The sequence below is a fragment of the Helianthus annuus genome, chromosome 16 (genome assembly GCF_002127325.2).
Source record: "Helianthus annuus cultivar XRQ/B chromosome 16, HanXRQr2.0-SUNRISE, whole genome shotgun sequence".
NCBI classification, from domain to species: domain Eukaryota; kingdom Viridiplantae; phylum Streptophyta; class Magnoliopsida; order Asterales; family Asteraceae; genus Helianthus; species Helianthus annuus.
In genome coordinates, this window is record NC_035448.2 from 108,911,273 (window position 1) to 108,928,620 (window position 17,348).

A 17,348-nucleotide genomic window follows, 5' to 3' on the forward strand; every position below is an offset into this window, starting at 1 on the left:
TACTATAGTTTGGACTCAGCACCCGTTCGCACAGGGGTTGTTAAGGACAATTACTTGCATGGATTACGGTGGTAATCATGTATTGCGAATTGCCTCGGGCAGTCAACCCGCAGTCATTGGTATCGATAGATCCATGTCGATAATTAACATGCTTCGTTTTCCTCTGTGTACGTGCTGGTTATGCGTAAACTATTTCGAACTCTATTATGCTACTATCAAACTTGTATGCTCACCTTTACATTTCATGTATTGACTTTATTTTAACGTATGTGGCAGGCAATTAGGATGCTTATCTACTAGGAAGGCGAGCTTAGAATAAGCGTCTAGAGCATAGTTGTCTGTAGATCTTGCAGATCGAGTCTCTAGAAGCATTTGAACAATTTTTATATTTAAAATCTGAGTTGTTGGAACAGAATATTTGACTTGATGTTATCTGTAATAATTTGTTTGCTATTTGAGGTACGGTATGGGACGTATTATATAAATTGAATAGTGATAATAATTGTTATGGAAACTTTTGGACAATCTGTTTCGCTCAGTGCCATGCCCCGATGATTCCGCCATCGGTTGGGGTGTGACACTCCCCTTGCACATCTTCTTCAAACATGCTGATTTCATCCTTGTAAAACAGTTCTAGCAACTCTTATTCAGGTATATTCAGCTCCTTCACAAAATTGTCTTCAACCACTTCTTTATCTTCCACATTTCCTAACGGTTCATTTGCACTTACAAACCACACGCTTACAAGAACGCTATCAAAATAACCAACATATTAATCATAATTGTCACTGGCGTTATCAACAGAATGAACACAATATCAACATGAACATACATGGAATAACATAAAACATCAAATCCATTACACGCCTTTAAAAGGTTCATTACAGTACAAACAACAACCAAATCAAACGATAATAACATACATGCTAAACAATAATCAGCTAACTACAAAACCAATCTTCCAAAATGTGACTTGCTTAGCTTGAGATTTGAGCATTTCGTCTTTCTTTTTGATATTCCATAACAAAGTAGAAACTACACTTTCACATCTGCCGCATATGGGATCATCAGCCCATCTTATGAAACCACATTCCGTCAATTGTTCAACACACATAATATGATCAAATCGAGGTCTCATGACACACACAATTCACACACTTTGTCCACACACAAACAAATCATACTGATCACACACATACACACACAAATCACTTCACTTACGACCATGGAATTAAAGTAAAACGGAAGAAACACTTACACAACATATGAATGGTCGTCCAAAGTTAGCTTTAGTATGGGACAATTTCATGGGTGTAACACCTCCTTACAGGAGCAAACACCTTTCAACGAACTCCCTTTCGAACCATCATTAATCGGTGAGCTCTGTTTCGTCGACAATGAGCTTGAGTACTGTGACATTGTTCTTGTTGATTGATTTGGAGTAGAGGATCGATTTCCAGATATCAAGAACGAATTATGGCTCTAAATGATGAAAGAGAAAAGAAGCAGGTGATTTAATTGAGCAGATGGGGGTATAAAGATAATTTCAACCTTTTTTAACTGTCAACCCAACTGTTAACTAACGCTTGGATGCAGATAGAGATGAAATGTCCACCTCAAAGGTTTATTTGGCAAAATCTAAAAGATAAGGTTATAATCCGAACCAAACCACAAGATAACAAATTGCACTTTAGTCTTAATTAAAACACTACCAATATAACTTTCAAATTCACCCATACCATACTCTAAACTAACGGAGCAAACAAAATCTAACCCCAATTATATACATCTAATTCCCTATATACCAAGTCCCTAACGGCGTGAACAAAATCTAACCCCAATTATGAACCCACCCGTTTAAAGCCGTTAACTCCCCTCCCTGTTCTCACCTTCTTCTCCGTCTCCGTTTTACCGGCGGTCTCAAATCAATGGCTACAAACTCCGGCGGCAGCGACACCCCCCTCAAATCCCAACCTGAACCTATCCCCGCACCGGAAAATCAAAACCCCCAAACTTTCAATTCGTCCCCAAACCCCATTCCGGTCACCCATTCCAAGTTTCCGACTCCTGCCACCGTTAGTTCACGGCCAAAGGAAGTTAATTCGGTGCCTGAATCTGATGTTATTCATGTTCCTAGCTATTCTAGTAAGTTTATCATATTATTGACTGTTGTTTTGGTTTTGTGTATTCTATTGTATTGTTTCTGGATTGTAAAACCCTAGTTCTTTTTTTTTTTAATTTATGGGAATTGTTTTTGTGGTGCTTTTTGGTTGGTAGAAAGTATTGATTACAGATGTTATGATGCTTCTAGGGTTGGGTTTTCTTTTTAATTTGTTTGGAATTAGGGTTCGTTTTTTCTTAAAGTTGAAAGTGAAAGTGAAATACAACATGAAATCAAAATGTTTAGAATTTACAAGGTAAATATGAAGAAAAGATTTCGACTTTCGACTTGTGTTTTTAAGATGTTAATTTTGATTTTAAAATTACAAGATGAATTTGAAGAAAAGGTTTCGACTTTCCGCTTGTGTTCTTAACATGTTAATGTTGTTCTTAGTAAAGGGAATTTTTTGTAGGTTGTTTTTCTTAATAATGCCTTTTGAGATGTTTTCTGCGGTGGGTTTAGTTTGTTTTGTGGTTTTCTTGCTAACATGTAAGCTGATTAATCTACAAGCGTTACTCGTTGTTAACTGGTAATTTATGGGTTTTTGGTGAAGGTGGCAAGATGGGTGGGTTGGATGATGGTTAGAATCGTTTTTGAGTTACAATGGGTAATTTCTTAGACGTTCGCGTCGACCCGCAAACCCTGTTTTTGATAATTTAATCGTGCATTAATTACATTACTAAAACATATATTTTTACGAATAATAAACTGAATCATTTAATAAAACGATTTAGAAGTTATATGCTTAAAAAAGAATGTCGATGACAGTTGACGTGTTCAACCCGTTTTACCTTTCCTCGATTTAATGACTTTTGACTCGTTTGTAGTCGTTCAACCCATTAAGATAAAACACAACCCAATTCGGCCCATTTATAAGTAAACGGGTAAAAATTGCAACCTTTAGTGGTTAGGTGATTGGAAACTAAGAAGCTGCATAATATTTTTGTTATATTTATCGGAGGTATCTTCTCTGTAGGGTGGTTTTCTTGGAACAACATTCACGAATGTGAGGTGCGACATCTGCCAGAATTTTTTGACGGAAAGTCACCATCTAAAACCCCAAAAGTTTACAAATACTACAGAAACACAATAGTTAAAAAATTCAGAGACAGTATCAAAGAGAACCCACCATCTAAAGAAAACCCCACGCCAAAAATAACGTTCACTGAGGTCCGTAAATGCATAATTGGAGACGTGGGGTCCGTCCGGAAGGTTTTCGATTTCTTGGAATCATGGGGTTTGATTAATTACTTCGGCCCACCAATGACAAAGGCTCAGTTAAAATGGGAAGATAAAGAAAGTAAAAATGTTACTGCAGCCGCACAGCCGAACAGTGATCCAGCTGGCGCTAATTTGGTCGGCGATGCTAGTGCTGCAAAGAAGAAATTTTGCAGTAGCTGCAATTTGCCTTGCACCATCGCGTGTTTTTCTAACATTAAGGTATGTTAATCACATGTTGTAGGGTTATTGTTATGTTAGAATGAAGATGAGTTAAAGGGGTGTTTGTAGGACTGCAAACGAACCAAACGTTCAGCGAATAGTTCGTAAACCGTTCGGCGGGAAGTTCGTTTGTGTTCGTCCGTTTATTAAACAAACGAACACGAACAATAAATTTCGTTTGTTTAGTTAAATGAACGAACATGAACAAAGGCCGCGTTCGTTCATTTAGGTTCATGAACGTTCGGTAACGTGTTTGTTTATGTTTAGCTCATTATTGTTTTTAGTTTTTATATTTTATTTAAATACTTCAAAATTCTGGCAAATAAAATATTTAGCAAGTGTCATTGTATTATATATTATGTTTATGAACGCTTCTCTGTGTTCGTTTGTTTCCATTTGTGTTCATGAAAATTAGTTTGCGTTCATTTGTGTTCATCAACGTTCGTTTTCGTTTGTTGCCTAAAATTAACAAACAAACACAAACACGTTCATTCCTACAAACGAACACAAACATAAAATCTCGTTCAGTAAGTGTTCATGAACAGTTCGTGAACACATATATTTCTTAACAAACGAACACGAACAAGGTCTTGTTCGGGTTCGTTCGGTTCGTTTGCAGCCATAGGTGCTTGCATTTGCACTTCAGAATTGATTATCTGATTATGGACAATTTTTTTCTACAGAAAGATACGACATTTTGTGCAAGGTGTTATGTTCGAGCTGGAGTTAACTCAGCAGATTTTAAACGAGTGGAAATCAGTGAAGATGTAAAAGCTGACTGGACCGAAAAAGAGACGTTGCACCTTCTAGAAGCAATTATGCATTATGGTGATGACTGGAAAAAGGTATCAGAGCATGTTGTTGGTAGAAGTGAAAAAGAATGCGTAGACCGTTTTATCAAGCTTCCTTTTGGAGAGCAATATATTGGGCCTCCTGATTCAGTTGATCCTGAGGAAATTTTTTGTAAAGGTACAGATCAGCTTGATACCGAATCGAATCCGAGCAAAAAGATGCGACCCACACCGTTTGATGATGCAAGCAACCCGATCTTGGCTCAGGTAAATATTTCGTTCGACTCTTGAATTTTTTTTGTTATTTTATTAAATTTAATATTTCCAAATATTAATTACCTTAATTCACGATTTTACAAATGGCATATTCTTACCTTTTTTTTTTCTTCCACTTTTCATACCCTTTTTTTGTTTTAGCCTCTTTGTTATAAATCTGAATATTTAATTTGGGTAAATTACACTTTTCGTCCTTTATGTTTGTATTGGATTGCAATGGATGCTCTTTAACTTCAATAATTACAGTCACAATCCTTTATTTGTAAAACCCATTACACCCTACGTCCTTTAGCACTAACCAGGTTAAAATTTTAAGTCTATTCCCATGAGGGTAGTTTTGTAATTTTACCTATTTACTTAAAAATATATTTAGAAAAAGGAAAACATAAGAAAATATATGTATATTTATAGACCGAACGCTCAACACATTCACACACCCTCAACTCTCTCTTTAAAAACCCCTGTAACCTAATCTCCTCACCACCACCACTCCTGTCGCCGGCCACCACCTAAAGACGTCGTCAAGATGCTTAGGATCACTGATAGCAACCAAGTTCATACAAAACTCGACAGTAAAGACATTGGTCAACTTGAGAATCATATCAACATAATCAAGAGAATGAGCATCAGCATTAAATTAAAATATGATAAACCAATAGCAACACTAAACGATTGTTATAAGAACAATGGAGGGGGCCGACTGGAGGCCATGGACGGCTCGTCTTCTCGTCGCGCACCACTGTTAGATATGCGGGTCGGAAATAGCCCATGATCTTGACTAACGACGGGATTAGGGCCGTCGTTTTGGGGTATCGGAGTTACGTCGGACCATTCCGATCTTTGGCTAAGTGGTAGCGGTTGTCTCTCATCTTCATCGGAATCCATCCCGCCGACTCCGATGATTCTCTGCGTGTCTTTCTCACTTCACGCCAGCCGACATGCTTAGGTAGAAGAAATATCCGGTGCTGCCGTTCCAATTGCAGGATCGGGGTTGATTGAAGGTTCAGTACGTAGATGTTATGTTTCTATATATTATAATAAATGAGTAAAGTTACCAACATACCCTCATGTGCAAGGCACATGACCATACTTAACTTAAAATTTTAACGTGGTTAGTGCTAAACGACTTAGCGTGTAATGGGTTTTACAAATAAAGGATTGTGACTGTAATTATTGAAGTTAAAGGGCATCCATTGCAATCCGATGCAAACATAAAGGACGAAAAATGTAATTCACCCATTTAATTTCTTGTTTACTGTTTGATCAAACATCACATGTTTACAGTTTGCATTTAATTTAGTTTGACCTTTTGGACTTTTAATTTTTTAGGCTGCTTTCCTCTCAACATTGGTGGGTGTAGAGGTTGCAGAAAGAGCTGCTTCTGCAGCTGTAAAGGCTTTGACTGAAGTCAACAACGGAACGAGTAAAGAATTTCTTGAATCCTCTGCTGGTGATGCGAGAAATAATGGTACTTTTTATTTCCTAATTCAATGTCTGTTTTTATTTTATATATGCAAGCGTGGGTCCATTAAACTTGTATGTAAATTTTGCCGTTTGCAGTCAACAAATCATTTTCAGGATCCAAATTAGCAATAGAAATACTGAAATTTTTGCTTCTTAAACTACTGATTACACATTGTTGACCTTGACTTTAAAAAGTCAGCAGTTTAACCATAAAAGTGACCGCGTCCATGAAATTTCAACTTTGATATTCCATAAATACGACATTGAATTCCTTATCCCCATTCCTATAATTACACTAAAAATCACTATTTTTTCTCTCCCTTTCAGTTAAATAATATTTTTTATACCTTTATCATTACCTTTTCTCTCTCCTCCACTCACAACCACTTTCAGAAAATATTATAAAAAAATTAAGGGGTGAACAGTGTTCTCGTAAATATGTATATAGATGAACCAGTAACATTGTCTCTCTCATCCACTCACAACCATTCCTTATAATACAAGTAACCCACTCACAAATACATAGGGAAACCATTGTGAGTGCTCTCAGAAACTTGTGACTGTATATCATATCAAGAAATCTCTATATATACCCTGTTCGGTTTTTCGCCATTTTTTGGGGGGGTGAAAGTAATTAAATTATTTTTTACTTCTTGCAGGTTGTATAGAATCATAGGTTATAATTGTTGTATCCCATGATCATCACATGACCACATGCTCATTGCAATTTTCAATAGCTTTGGATAATCGAATTCTGTATTAGGCATGACGTCTTGGTTTTTTAATCAATATAGTTAATTTAATCATGTTATTTTGTTTACGCACAGATTCAGTAACGACCAATGGTAAGAACAATGCAAATTCATTTGAAGGAGTTTATCTTGAAGCAAAATCGCAGCTTGAGAAGGAGGAACATGAGTTGGAGAGAACCATATCAGACATTGTTGAAGTGCAGGTACTTTTTTTTTATTTTTTATTAATTTGTATAAATAGATTTTGCTAATTACTTAGGGGTTAAATAATCAGTTTCGGCTAAGCAGTTAAAGCGGTAAAATAGCGGATAGCGGTCAAGGTCCGCTATACGATATATAGGTTATAGCGGTGGTATAGCGGTGATATAGCGATTTTTATACCATGCATAATTTATGTATTTTTATATATATTATATACATATACCATTAATTTTATATTGTTTATATATAAATTCACAAGTATGAGGACTAAATATAAACTAATGAAGATGGAGGGGGGTTATATGTTAAAATACCCAAACTTAAATAACCCTAATTATCCCACTTTCATCATACACGCCGTTTTCTTTCCCACTCCCCACTTTCATCATAAGTCTGTAACAGATTCATGAGTATCAGACCACTAATACATTCAAGAACAGATTCATGAGCTCGAGTATCAGACCGAAGAGAACACTATTACACTAATCGAACAGCTCTGATGAACTCGAGTATCAGACCAGCAATCGAATCGAACAGCTTTGATTCGATTTTTATCAGCTTTGATGAACAGCAATTGAACTCTGATGACGATGAACTGCTTCCAAGACCTCAACCAAGGCTGACCGCTAATATCACTGCTTCAGCCGCTATAAAGGACTACATATAGCGGTCAAATAGCGGGCTATAGCGCCGCTATTAGCGGAACCGCTATGCCCAACCGCTATTTGGACCGCTATGATGCCAGACCTCCGCTACACCGCTATAGCGCGCTATAGCACCGCTATAGCGCTGCTATTAACTGCATAGAGTTTCGGATAGCATTATCATATCTTCTACAACAAAATTGAATTTCTACATATAGCTTACGTAAAACTTATTAATAGATATATTAATTTTGTATAAATCAAGTATATTTAGTATCACATAGAGGTGTTCATAAACCGTTAGAAACCAATCGACCAATCAAAGCAATTCACGGCTGGTTTGAGATCCAAATGGTTCGCTTTTGGTGGCCTACCTATTTAAAGAGTCGGTCCAATTTGAAACTAGCCAGTATGTAGTTATTTATATGTACTATAGTCATGAATCATCTTTATCATATTAATATTTTAATACAGACTAGTTATTGTGAAAAATATCGGTTCAAACTGCCAAAGCCGAATAGTTAGACCGCCAAAACCGACTAGTGGCTAACCGACCAGTTTGGTTCATCATTCCTCGACGTTGTCGTTAGCGGTTCAGCCTCGTCAAAGCTGGCTAAACTGGATCGTTAACACCCATGTCTTAATCACTATCATAACACACTCCTAATGATGTCACAATAATTTTGTTTTTTTGGGTGTTACAGGCGAAGGATATCCATGATAAACTTGTTCATTTTGAGGAGCTTGAACTACAAATGGAGAGAGAATGGCAGCAACTAAAACAAATGCAGAATCAGTTGTTTGCTGATCAGCTAACTCTTTTGTTTAACAAAAAAACAATGGAACAAATATGAGGCAATTTGGAACAAAAAGTCAAAATTGAGTTATCTGACTTCACTTGTACAATAGTGTTCTAGATCTTGTAGTCCCCTTCATTTCTACAAACTTCTTGAGATTGAAGAAACTTTAATTAGTGTAGATTACTTGTTCAAAAATTCAGAATATCATATTTATTCTTCTCATCTTGCACACGACGGGTCCCTGCAATACAATAGCTAGTTAAATTCGTGGGTGACGTGATAGTATTAATAATATAGCAGGATTAAAAGAAAATACCTGGAGTGTGGATCTACAGTGGTTGCTATTTTTGCTTGAAATGATGCTTGCAAATATGTATAAATATCAGACTAATCTGAATGATGCAACAGCCTGATATGAACAAGAAAAACACAAAAAGTTTATTCAGTTAAAACATTTGATAACAGGTAAAACCGGGTTGAAAGAGGTCATTTTTTGTACGCTGAACGCCTGAACTGCATACTCTTTTTATTTATTTTTCAAAATAGTATGCATTAATATAGATTTGAAAGCTCATTTTACTTGTTTCTTTTACCTAATCTTTTTAGTTGAATACATCCCTAAACTACCCATCCATAAGTTAACGAGTCAAAATCGCCACCTTTGAAACACGACAAATATACACTTGTTGCAGAAAGATAAAGAAATTAAAGCTCAAAATTATTATAAATTTTCACAAACTTCAAACTAATATTTTCCATTTGTTGTATGTCATAAAAAAATGTTTCTATGAATCCCATTTGGGGTTATGTACCTCAAAAACAGGATCCATATAATTAGGGGGTTAAATGAGCCAAGCTGATCGTGAGCTTCTCAAAACCAGCTAGCTAAAAGCTCAAATCGATCTAAAGATTATAAGAAGTTTGACCTGAGCTCAAACCTATAATTAACTCGTTTAATAAGCTAGTCTAAGCCCAAGCTTCAAGTCTATAAATATGCATGTTTAATAAACAAGTCTGGCCAGCTACATATACTGAGCTTGACTAGGCTCACGAGACATGTTGACCCTAAAGATTTGACACCATTCTTGAAGTTGAAAACCAGTAGAACATTTTAAACATGGTCAACAAACCTTAAAGTCAAAATTCAAAGAGTTGACTTTTTATTTGGAATATTTACCTGCAGGCTGCAAAAAATATATAAATCCATTCAGCATACCTTTTCGATCTCTGAACGGTATTTCTCTGATTCTTCATCTATGTACTGCGAGAAATATGAAATCACAGCTTTAAAATTACCATAAAGAAACAAAAAAGCACTTTAATTTACAAAATAATAATTATAAATAAATACATTAGTCACCTGTCCTGTGAGAGTATATAATCTGTTATACCAACCGTTGTTAGCTATTCCCAAAACAGAATATAGATGTCTTTCACTTTCCCCGGGATTCTTGAGTGTGTACTCTATGTAGTACATACCTGGTAACAAACAGAATCAGATAATCAGTTGATGTTAGGGTTAGATACGTAATTTTACATGCACATCCAAACACCCCCCTAAACATTGGTACTTGGTTCAGAGGTTTGACATCTCCATACTAAGGTCTTGTAATATATGTGGCACTAGCCTTTTGAACGCTGACTTCACATGAAAAGACCGTTTTGCCCTCCCATTCGTTTAATATTTATGGAAGAGAAGTGGAAAGTGCTATGGTGAGATGAAAACATGCCATAAACACTATGCAGTTAAATCGGTGATATATCACCAATATATCGGTTATTGGTCCTCCTGTAAAATATCGGTGTCAAATATCAGTACCGATAATTATCGGCGATATTGACCGATATATCACCGATTTTCCCGATATCAGTACCTTTCTTCTTAGTTCTACCATTCGTCTTTCTTCTTATTGCTGCTATTAGTGTTTTAAGTATTAATCAGTTCCTACTTGCTACAAATATTAGTGTTTTGCAAGTTGCAAACTGTAAATTTTTAATGGTAGGAGAGTATACTGAATTGTTAGTGTTAAATTGCTATATATATAAATTCTACATGTATTAAAATTATCGATGTCCCACCAGGATAACCTATATCTCAAATATCGGTCCTTGATCGATATCCAATTTTTTTACTGCATTAACTGCTTAGAAAGACATTGTCTGTATTCCATGAAGATCAACTTAGTTGGCACTAATCTTGTCTTAAAAATTAAAATTAATATTTAAATACCTTTTTTGGCTTTACTGTCGACGAGTTTAGCTAAAACACCAGGAGGTCTTTGCCAGCTTCTGTCCAATCCGCTAACCTTGTAATTAAAGTGGCACTTTCAGTCCCTTTAATCATAAATGGATCGTTATGTTTACTCAAATGGTCGGGTCATACCTAATAATTTAGGCATTTAGCTAAGGGAACAAGTCAAATGGGCCAAACAGGTTGAAAGTTGACAAAAGCGTATTTTACAACTCCTAAATCAATATATTTAGAATTGTATATTATTATTGGAAGAGTATATTTTCTGTAATCATACTTTAACTGATTAGTTATATATAAATTCTTGAGTAAAATGCCATTTTCGTCCGAGAGGTTTGGCCATTTTTGCGACTTTCGCCCAAAGGTTTGTTTTTCTGCATCTGGGTACTTGTGGTTTCAAACTCTTGCCATTTTCGCCCCTGAGGTTAGGCAATTTGTTGCGACTTTCATCCCTCGGGGTTTGGCCCTCAGGGATGAAAATGACATCTGATGAGTTTTGACCCATACCCATTTTGACTAGTTGACACATGTCTATTAATACTGTACACATTTCAAAATTCTAGTACATTACATACAACTATAAAAGATCATCAAAATCCAAAATATATTAGCATACCAGGTTCTCCGCAAACTCATCGACCTTACCAAAAGATTCTAACTTAGTAAAATCCGCACCAAGCCCCGTGATCACTAAACTGACTGAGAGATAGCATTCGAAAACTTCATAAATATTTAAATAATTTATACAATTATTGATGCGTAGCAAAAGAAGTAATGTTTACCATTTGAATTAGAAGCTTCTGAAGGGAAGAATGCGGTAACGGACTTGAATCCATTGCCGTCTCCTCCTCCGATTTGCCAATCTAAAACGGTGTTTCCGAATTGAATTAATTATGAAAGAATATAATATAAAAACTTTCAATGCCATTAATATTCACCTTGAGGAATCATGATCTTGAACTTGTTCACATCATCAGTGTAGATTCGGTAACCCTCTGGAACAGCTAATACAACCACAAACATTTTCCAAAAAATATTAATGGTAAAATAACACAGATTGCACATTTAAATACCTATAAATCTTCATAAATAACTAACAAACATACTGCATATTCAATTTCAATGTGTCTTTACCTTCTTCTGCAAATGCAAGTGGAACCATTGCAGGTGCAAACAATGAACCAAATACAGTGTGCATCAAAAGACCTCTTCTTTGAACTTTTAGAGATCCATCTTCAACTTTTAAGCTGAAATAATTTAAAAAATGTAAAAAAAAAAAAAAATGCAAACTTCATTGTGGCTTTTGATCGAACACTTGGGACTCAAAAAAATTGGGACATTTTGCTTCTCAATTTTTATGTAATATTTGAATAAAATACTCGATAAAAAGGAATTAAAAAGTGAAATTACCATAAATCTTGATGTTGTTGATGGGTCTTGCAAAAGATGAGATTTTGATGATGGGGTTTCTTGGGTCCTGAAGAAATCAAGGCAAAAATATGGGGAAATTAACATGAAATTGGGCATAATATTAAGTAAATATACCTGTAAGGTGAGGAACAAGAGGTGAAGATGGAATATTGTGAAGACGAGAATGGAGAGATGAAAGAGGCGCCATTGCTGATGAGAGTGAGCTCAAAGTCTGAAACTGGATGACCACTGACCACTAAATTAGATATTGTCTCATGACAAGTGGATTTAGATTTTTTATTTTTATTTAGAGTTAACTGCCATTTTCGTCCCTATGGTTTGGTCACTTTGGCCATTTCAGTCCATTTTTCAAAAATGCACCATTTTCGTCCCCCACGTTCTGGAAAGGTGCCATTTCAGTCCAAAAATCATAACCCAGTTAAGTCAGTTTGTAAATAAGGACTAATTGTGTAAATTTGTAACATAAAGGACTGATTGTGTAAATTTAAAAAATGGACTGAAATGGCAGTTAACACCACCACCACTAGCCTTGCCACCACCACCACTCCGCTGCCACCACCACCACCACCACAGCCACCACCGCCACTCCACAGCCACCCTGCCACCACCACCACCACTCCGCTGCCACCACCACCACCGCCACCACCGCCACCACCGCCACCACAGCCACCACCGCCACCTGCTCATTTCTGCAACTCGCCGGAGTTCGGAGTTCATCGGAGAAGACGAAGACGTCCCCGTAACCCGCAAGCTTTTCGTTTCGGTATACCGTTCTCGTTCCTTTGTTTTGCTCGTTTCGGCTTTTGTGGTGGATAGTGGTGACAGCGGTGAGGGGCGATGCTCGCCCATTCGAACTTGTTTTAAGTTGGCAAGATTTAATAGTAACCGTTTTTACCCGCTGTATTATTTGAGTAGACCCAAAATCAAAAGCCAAGACCTACATGTCCCTGGTTGTTGAGCTACCATTAGGGAGACATTTAGTCTCTAGGTCACCACCAGTAGCCGTGCAGATCGAACCCCAGTTTTCTAAAATTTGGGTAAGCTCAAATCAGTTTCTTACACAGAAGAGGTTTAACACAAATCAGTTTCTTACGAGCAAAACAAAGGAACGAGAACGGTATACCGAAACGAAAAGCTTGCGGGTTACGGGGACGTCTTCGTCTTCTCCGGTCGTCTTCTCCGATGAACTCCGAACTCCGGCGAGTTGCAGAAATGAGCAGGGTGGCGGTGGTGGCTGTGGTGGCGGTGGTGGCTGTTGGGTCTAAAATTGAGACTCAAGCTTGCCAAATTGAAGATCACATCACACATGATGTTGACGGTTCTAAAGATGACGTAAGAGTTTGATAACATTAGCCTAAGGGGGAGATTGTTGGGTCTAAAACATGTAGTCTAATGTTATCAACGAATCAAGTCAATAAAGTCAACGCCAACAAGTCAAAGTCAACGGGCAAGTCGACACGAGAAGATCGAAGAATGATATGGCGCGTGGAAGTTCGAGATATGACAGTTTTATTGCTTTGGATAATTAAATATATTTTGTTTAGACAAAATATATTTATTAGCTCATTTAATTAGTTTTCATGTTTATTACTAGTTTTGGCAAGTTATTAACCCTAGGGACTTAAATGTAAATAGCCTAAGTGTGTTTAGGCTATAAATAGAAAGTGATGATTAGGGTTTTGGTAACACACATTCTAGAGAGATTTGGGGGCTAATTGTGTCATCATATTTGTAAATCAATCTAGTGGGTTTTCAAGTTCATTTTTGAGTGTGTTCATCTTTAATTCATATAGAAAATCAGATTTTTTAGCTCGATTTGATCCTACAGTGGCGGTGGTGGCTGTGGTGGCGGTGGTGGTGGTGGCAGCGGAGTGGTGGTGGTGGCAGGGTGGCTGTGGTGGCTGTGGAGTGGCGGTGGTGGCTGTGGTGGCTGTGGTGGCGGTGGTGGTGGTGGTGGCAGCGGAGTGGTGGTTGTGGCAGGGCTAGTGGTGGTGGTGTTAACTGCCATTTCAGTCCATTTTTCAAATTTACACAATCAGTCCTTTATGTTACAAATTTACACAATCAGTCCTTATTTACAAACTGACTTAACTGGGTTATGATTTTTGGACTGAAATGGCACCTTTCCAGAACGTGGGGGACGAAAATGGCGCATTTTTGAAAAATGGGCTGAAATGGCCAAAGTGACCAAACCACAGGGACGAAAATGGCAGTTAACTCTTTTATTTATGAGGCTTTGGATTTTTTGAAGAGCCCGACATTATTCGGGATGGGTATTTGAGTATGGGACTCGGTATTATGAGATCAGTTTTAAATATTTTTATTATGGCTTTTTTTTTTAATTCTAACAGTTTTAGGGATGAGTGATACTATACACACCCCCCTATTTACTAATTACACCCCCTATAAAAACATCACATCCATCAATCCATTCATCAATCTTTTGCTTTTTGTTTTTAGTCTTTTTTGTCTTTTTGTTGTCTTTTTATTATATTTTAGTGTCTTTTTGTTATTATTATTATTATTATTATTATTATTATTATTATTATTATTATTATTATTATTATTATTATTATTATTATTAAAATCGAAAAAAACGTGTAAAATGATCATATTATTGGTGCCTCATATTATTGATGCCTTAAATTATTGATATGCATTCATGTATAGTCGTACACCTTTAACTCTTTATTACATTGTTATATAAAAAATTATGCTATTAGTTTCACTTACTTCTTTTTTGATGTAGGATTCACAGCCAGTTCCCCCACCTGTGAAAACTAAGGAGGAGATCCTACTTTTCTTTAAGCTTTATGACCCTTTAAAAGAGGAGCTTCGGTAGTAGCCTTCGCTCTCTACAGTTAAAGAGATGTCTGGATTTTCAACAGATCAGGTATAGTTTTTAATTCCCATGTTTCAAGTTTCAACTTAGTTATATAATCTAGCTAGGTTAAGGGTCTTGTTTTAGTTTAAATGAGTTTGTTTGGATAATATATATTTTGTAACTACTCAAGCTTGTTCACCTAATATTTTGTAACTAATGTTAGTTCACTTTTAGGTGTTCAAGTCTCGTGAAGAGTTGATGGAATGGGTTAGAAACACCGGACGTAGTCTTGGTTACGCTATTGTGACTAAAAGATCGAAAGCTAAAAATGGCTACTTGTCTAAAGTTGTACTTATGTGTGATCGTGGTGGTGTGTATAAATCAGATAAAGATTCAAGTAGAGAGACCGGCACTAGAAAGATAAATTGCCCGTTTGAAATGGTAGGGAAATTTTCAAAAAAGAATGGTTCTTGGACGTTAAAAGTAAAACCTGGTGAGCATAATCATCCACCCGGAGAATATATGGAGGGACACCCAATCCTCAAACGATTGACACCGAATGAACACCAATTGATGGCAGAGTTGACGGGGAAGGGTGTGTTCCCAAAAGATATTTTAGGTGTTATGAAGGAGCGTGATGAAAATAATGTCTCTACAATTAAAAACATATATAACACACGTGATAAAATTCGAGCAACGGATCATAAAGGGAAATCTTTGATGGAGGTGCTAATGTCTCATTTAAATGATAAAGGGTATACTTTTGAAATTTCTACCAATAGAGTTTCAAACATGTTGGAAGACTTATTCTTTGTTCCTAAAATCTCATACAAGTACTTCCTTGATTTTCCACATGTGTTGCTTATGGATGTCACATACAATACGAACAAGTATAAATTGCCTTTTCTTGAAATTGTTGGTGTAACTTCTACCAACAAGACAATCTCCATAGCTTTTGCAGTTATGCGTAAAGAAACAGAGGAGAAATATCTTTGGGCATTAAACTGTTTAAAATCAACTCTAGATGAGAGGAGCATGCAACAACCACGTGTTATAGTTACGGACAGGGAGTTAGCTCTGATGAATGCATGCGAGAAAGTTTTTCCGAATGCTACCCGATTACTTTGTAGGTGGCACGTTTCTCAAAGTATATTTAGAAACTGCAAATCATTTTTCACCACGGATCATGATTGGAAAATCTTCAATATAATGTGGAATGCACTCGTTGAATCTCAAACGTGGACATCATTCCTCCAAAATTACAAGCAACTTCAGTCAATGTTAATCCATCATCAAGGTATGTATTATTACTATAATTCTGTTAGTATTATTGTTACCATCGTTATCATCATTATTATCTTTGCAGATGTTTTGGATTACTTGAATAGTACTTGGTTAAACAAGTATAAAGAAATGTTTGTGTCCGTATGGACTAACGAATGCTTACATTTCGGAAATCAGACAACTAACAGAGCTGAAAGCCAACATGCCAAGCTAAAAAAATTCTTGAATTCAGCAAATTGTACCTTAGATAAGATTGTTCGTCACATTGATGAAGTAGTGAACTCGCAATATACAATTGTTAAAGATAGCTTCGAAAAAAGTAGAACTGTTCTAATGCATAAACACAACCTACCAATGTTGAAGCTATTACATGGCTCTGTTTCTCATGAAGCACTTGATATAATAATAGCAGAGCGTCATTTAAAGCGTTCACATTGTCGTTGTCAAGTTCGTAAGTGTTATGGATTACCATGTGCTTGTGAAATCTCAAAGTATAAGAAAGCAGGTCAGTGTATTAAACTAAGATTCGGTCGATGTGCTTGGTAATATTTAAAAGCTGACAACTTATGTTTTAATGCAGGTCAATCTATTCCTTTAGATTCGGTTGATGAATTTTGGAGGAAACTCGAGTTATCAGTATATTGTGAGGATATTACTTGTGACGTCGAGTTGGAAAGTTTTAAACAAGCCTTCGATAATCGATCCATGTCTGGAAAGAAAAGTTTACTACAAAAGTTAAAAGCATTAACCAATCCAAGTATACCTTTTGTTGAAGAACCTGATGTTAAAAAAAATACTCGTGGACGACCAACTACAAAATCCAAACAACAAACAATACCGAACCCTGCAATTGCTAAACCGCCCCTTCAACGAAGCTACTCTCAGAAGCCTCCAAGGCACAGTCCGTTTGGGAACTCCCAAGATCATGATTACACTCAAGAGCCTTCAAGGCATAGTTCATTTACGAACTATCAAGAGCAGGATTACACTCAAGAACCTGCAAGGCATAGTTCATTTGTGAACTCCCAA

General features: G+C 36.5%; 3 protein-coding genes across 3 annotated transcripts; 2 read left to right on the forward strand and 1 right to left on the reverse strand.

Annotated features, from left to right (window-relative positions):
• The first annotated feature begins 1,757 nt into the window (after window positions 1-1,757).
• LOC110877308 (SWI/SNF complex subunit SWI3B) lies at window positions 1,758-8,758 on the forward strand. The gene is made up of 6 exons (XM_022125455.2): window positions 1,758-2,145; window positions 3,138-3,601; window positions 4,285-4,659; window positions 5,998-6,136; window positions 6,960-7,087; window positions 8,434-8,758. The coding sequence occupies exons 1-6, from the start codon at window positions 1,929-1,931 to the stop codon at window positions 8,581-8,583; spliced, it is 1,473 nt and encodes a 490-aa protein (XP_021981147.1). The 5' UTR covers window positions 1,758-1,928; the 3' UTR covers window positions 8,584-8,758.
• On the reverse strand, window positions 8,442-12,465 carry LOC110877310 (psbP domain-containing protein 3, chloroplastic). The gene is made up of 11 exons (XM_022125456.2): window positions 12,326-12,465; window positions 12,191-12,257; window positions 11,915-12,027; window positions 11,719-11,784; window positions 11,563-11,643; window positions 11,397-11,479; window positions 10,760-10,835; window positions 9,890-10,008; window positions 9,746-9,790; window positions 8,846-8,938; window positions 8,442-8,770 (listed from the first exon to the last, which is right to left on the reverse strand). The coding sequence occupies exons 1-10, from the start codon at window positions 12,396-12,398 to the stop codon at window positions 8,912-8,914; spliced, it is 750 nt and encodes a 249-aa protein (XP_021981148.1). The 5' UTR covers window positions 12,399-12,465; the 3' UTR covers window positions 8,442-8,770; window positions 8,846-8,911.
• Window positions 12,466-16,227: 3,762 nt separating this feature from the next.
• Window positions 16,228-16,907, forward strand: LOC118488274. The gene is made up of 2 exons (XM_035985556.1): window positions 16,228-16,332; window positions 16,402-16,907. Exons 1-2 carry the CDS (start codon window positions 16,245-16,247, stop codon window positions 16,863-16,865), a joined length of 552 nt encoding a protein of 183 aa, XP_035841449.1. The 5' UTR covers window positions 16,228-16,244; the 3' UTR covers window positions 16,866-16,907.
• The last annotated feature ends 441 nt before the right edge of the window (window positions 16,908-17,348 follow it).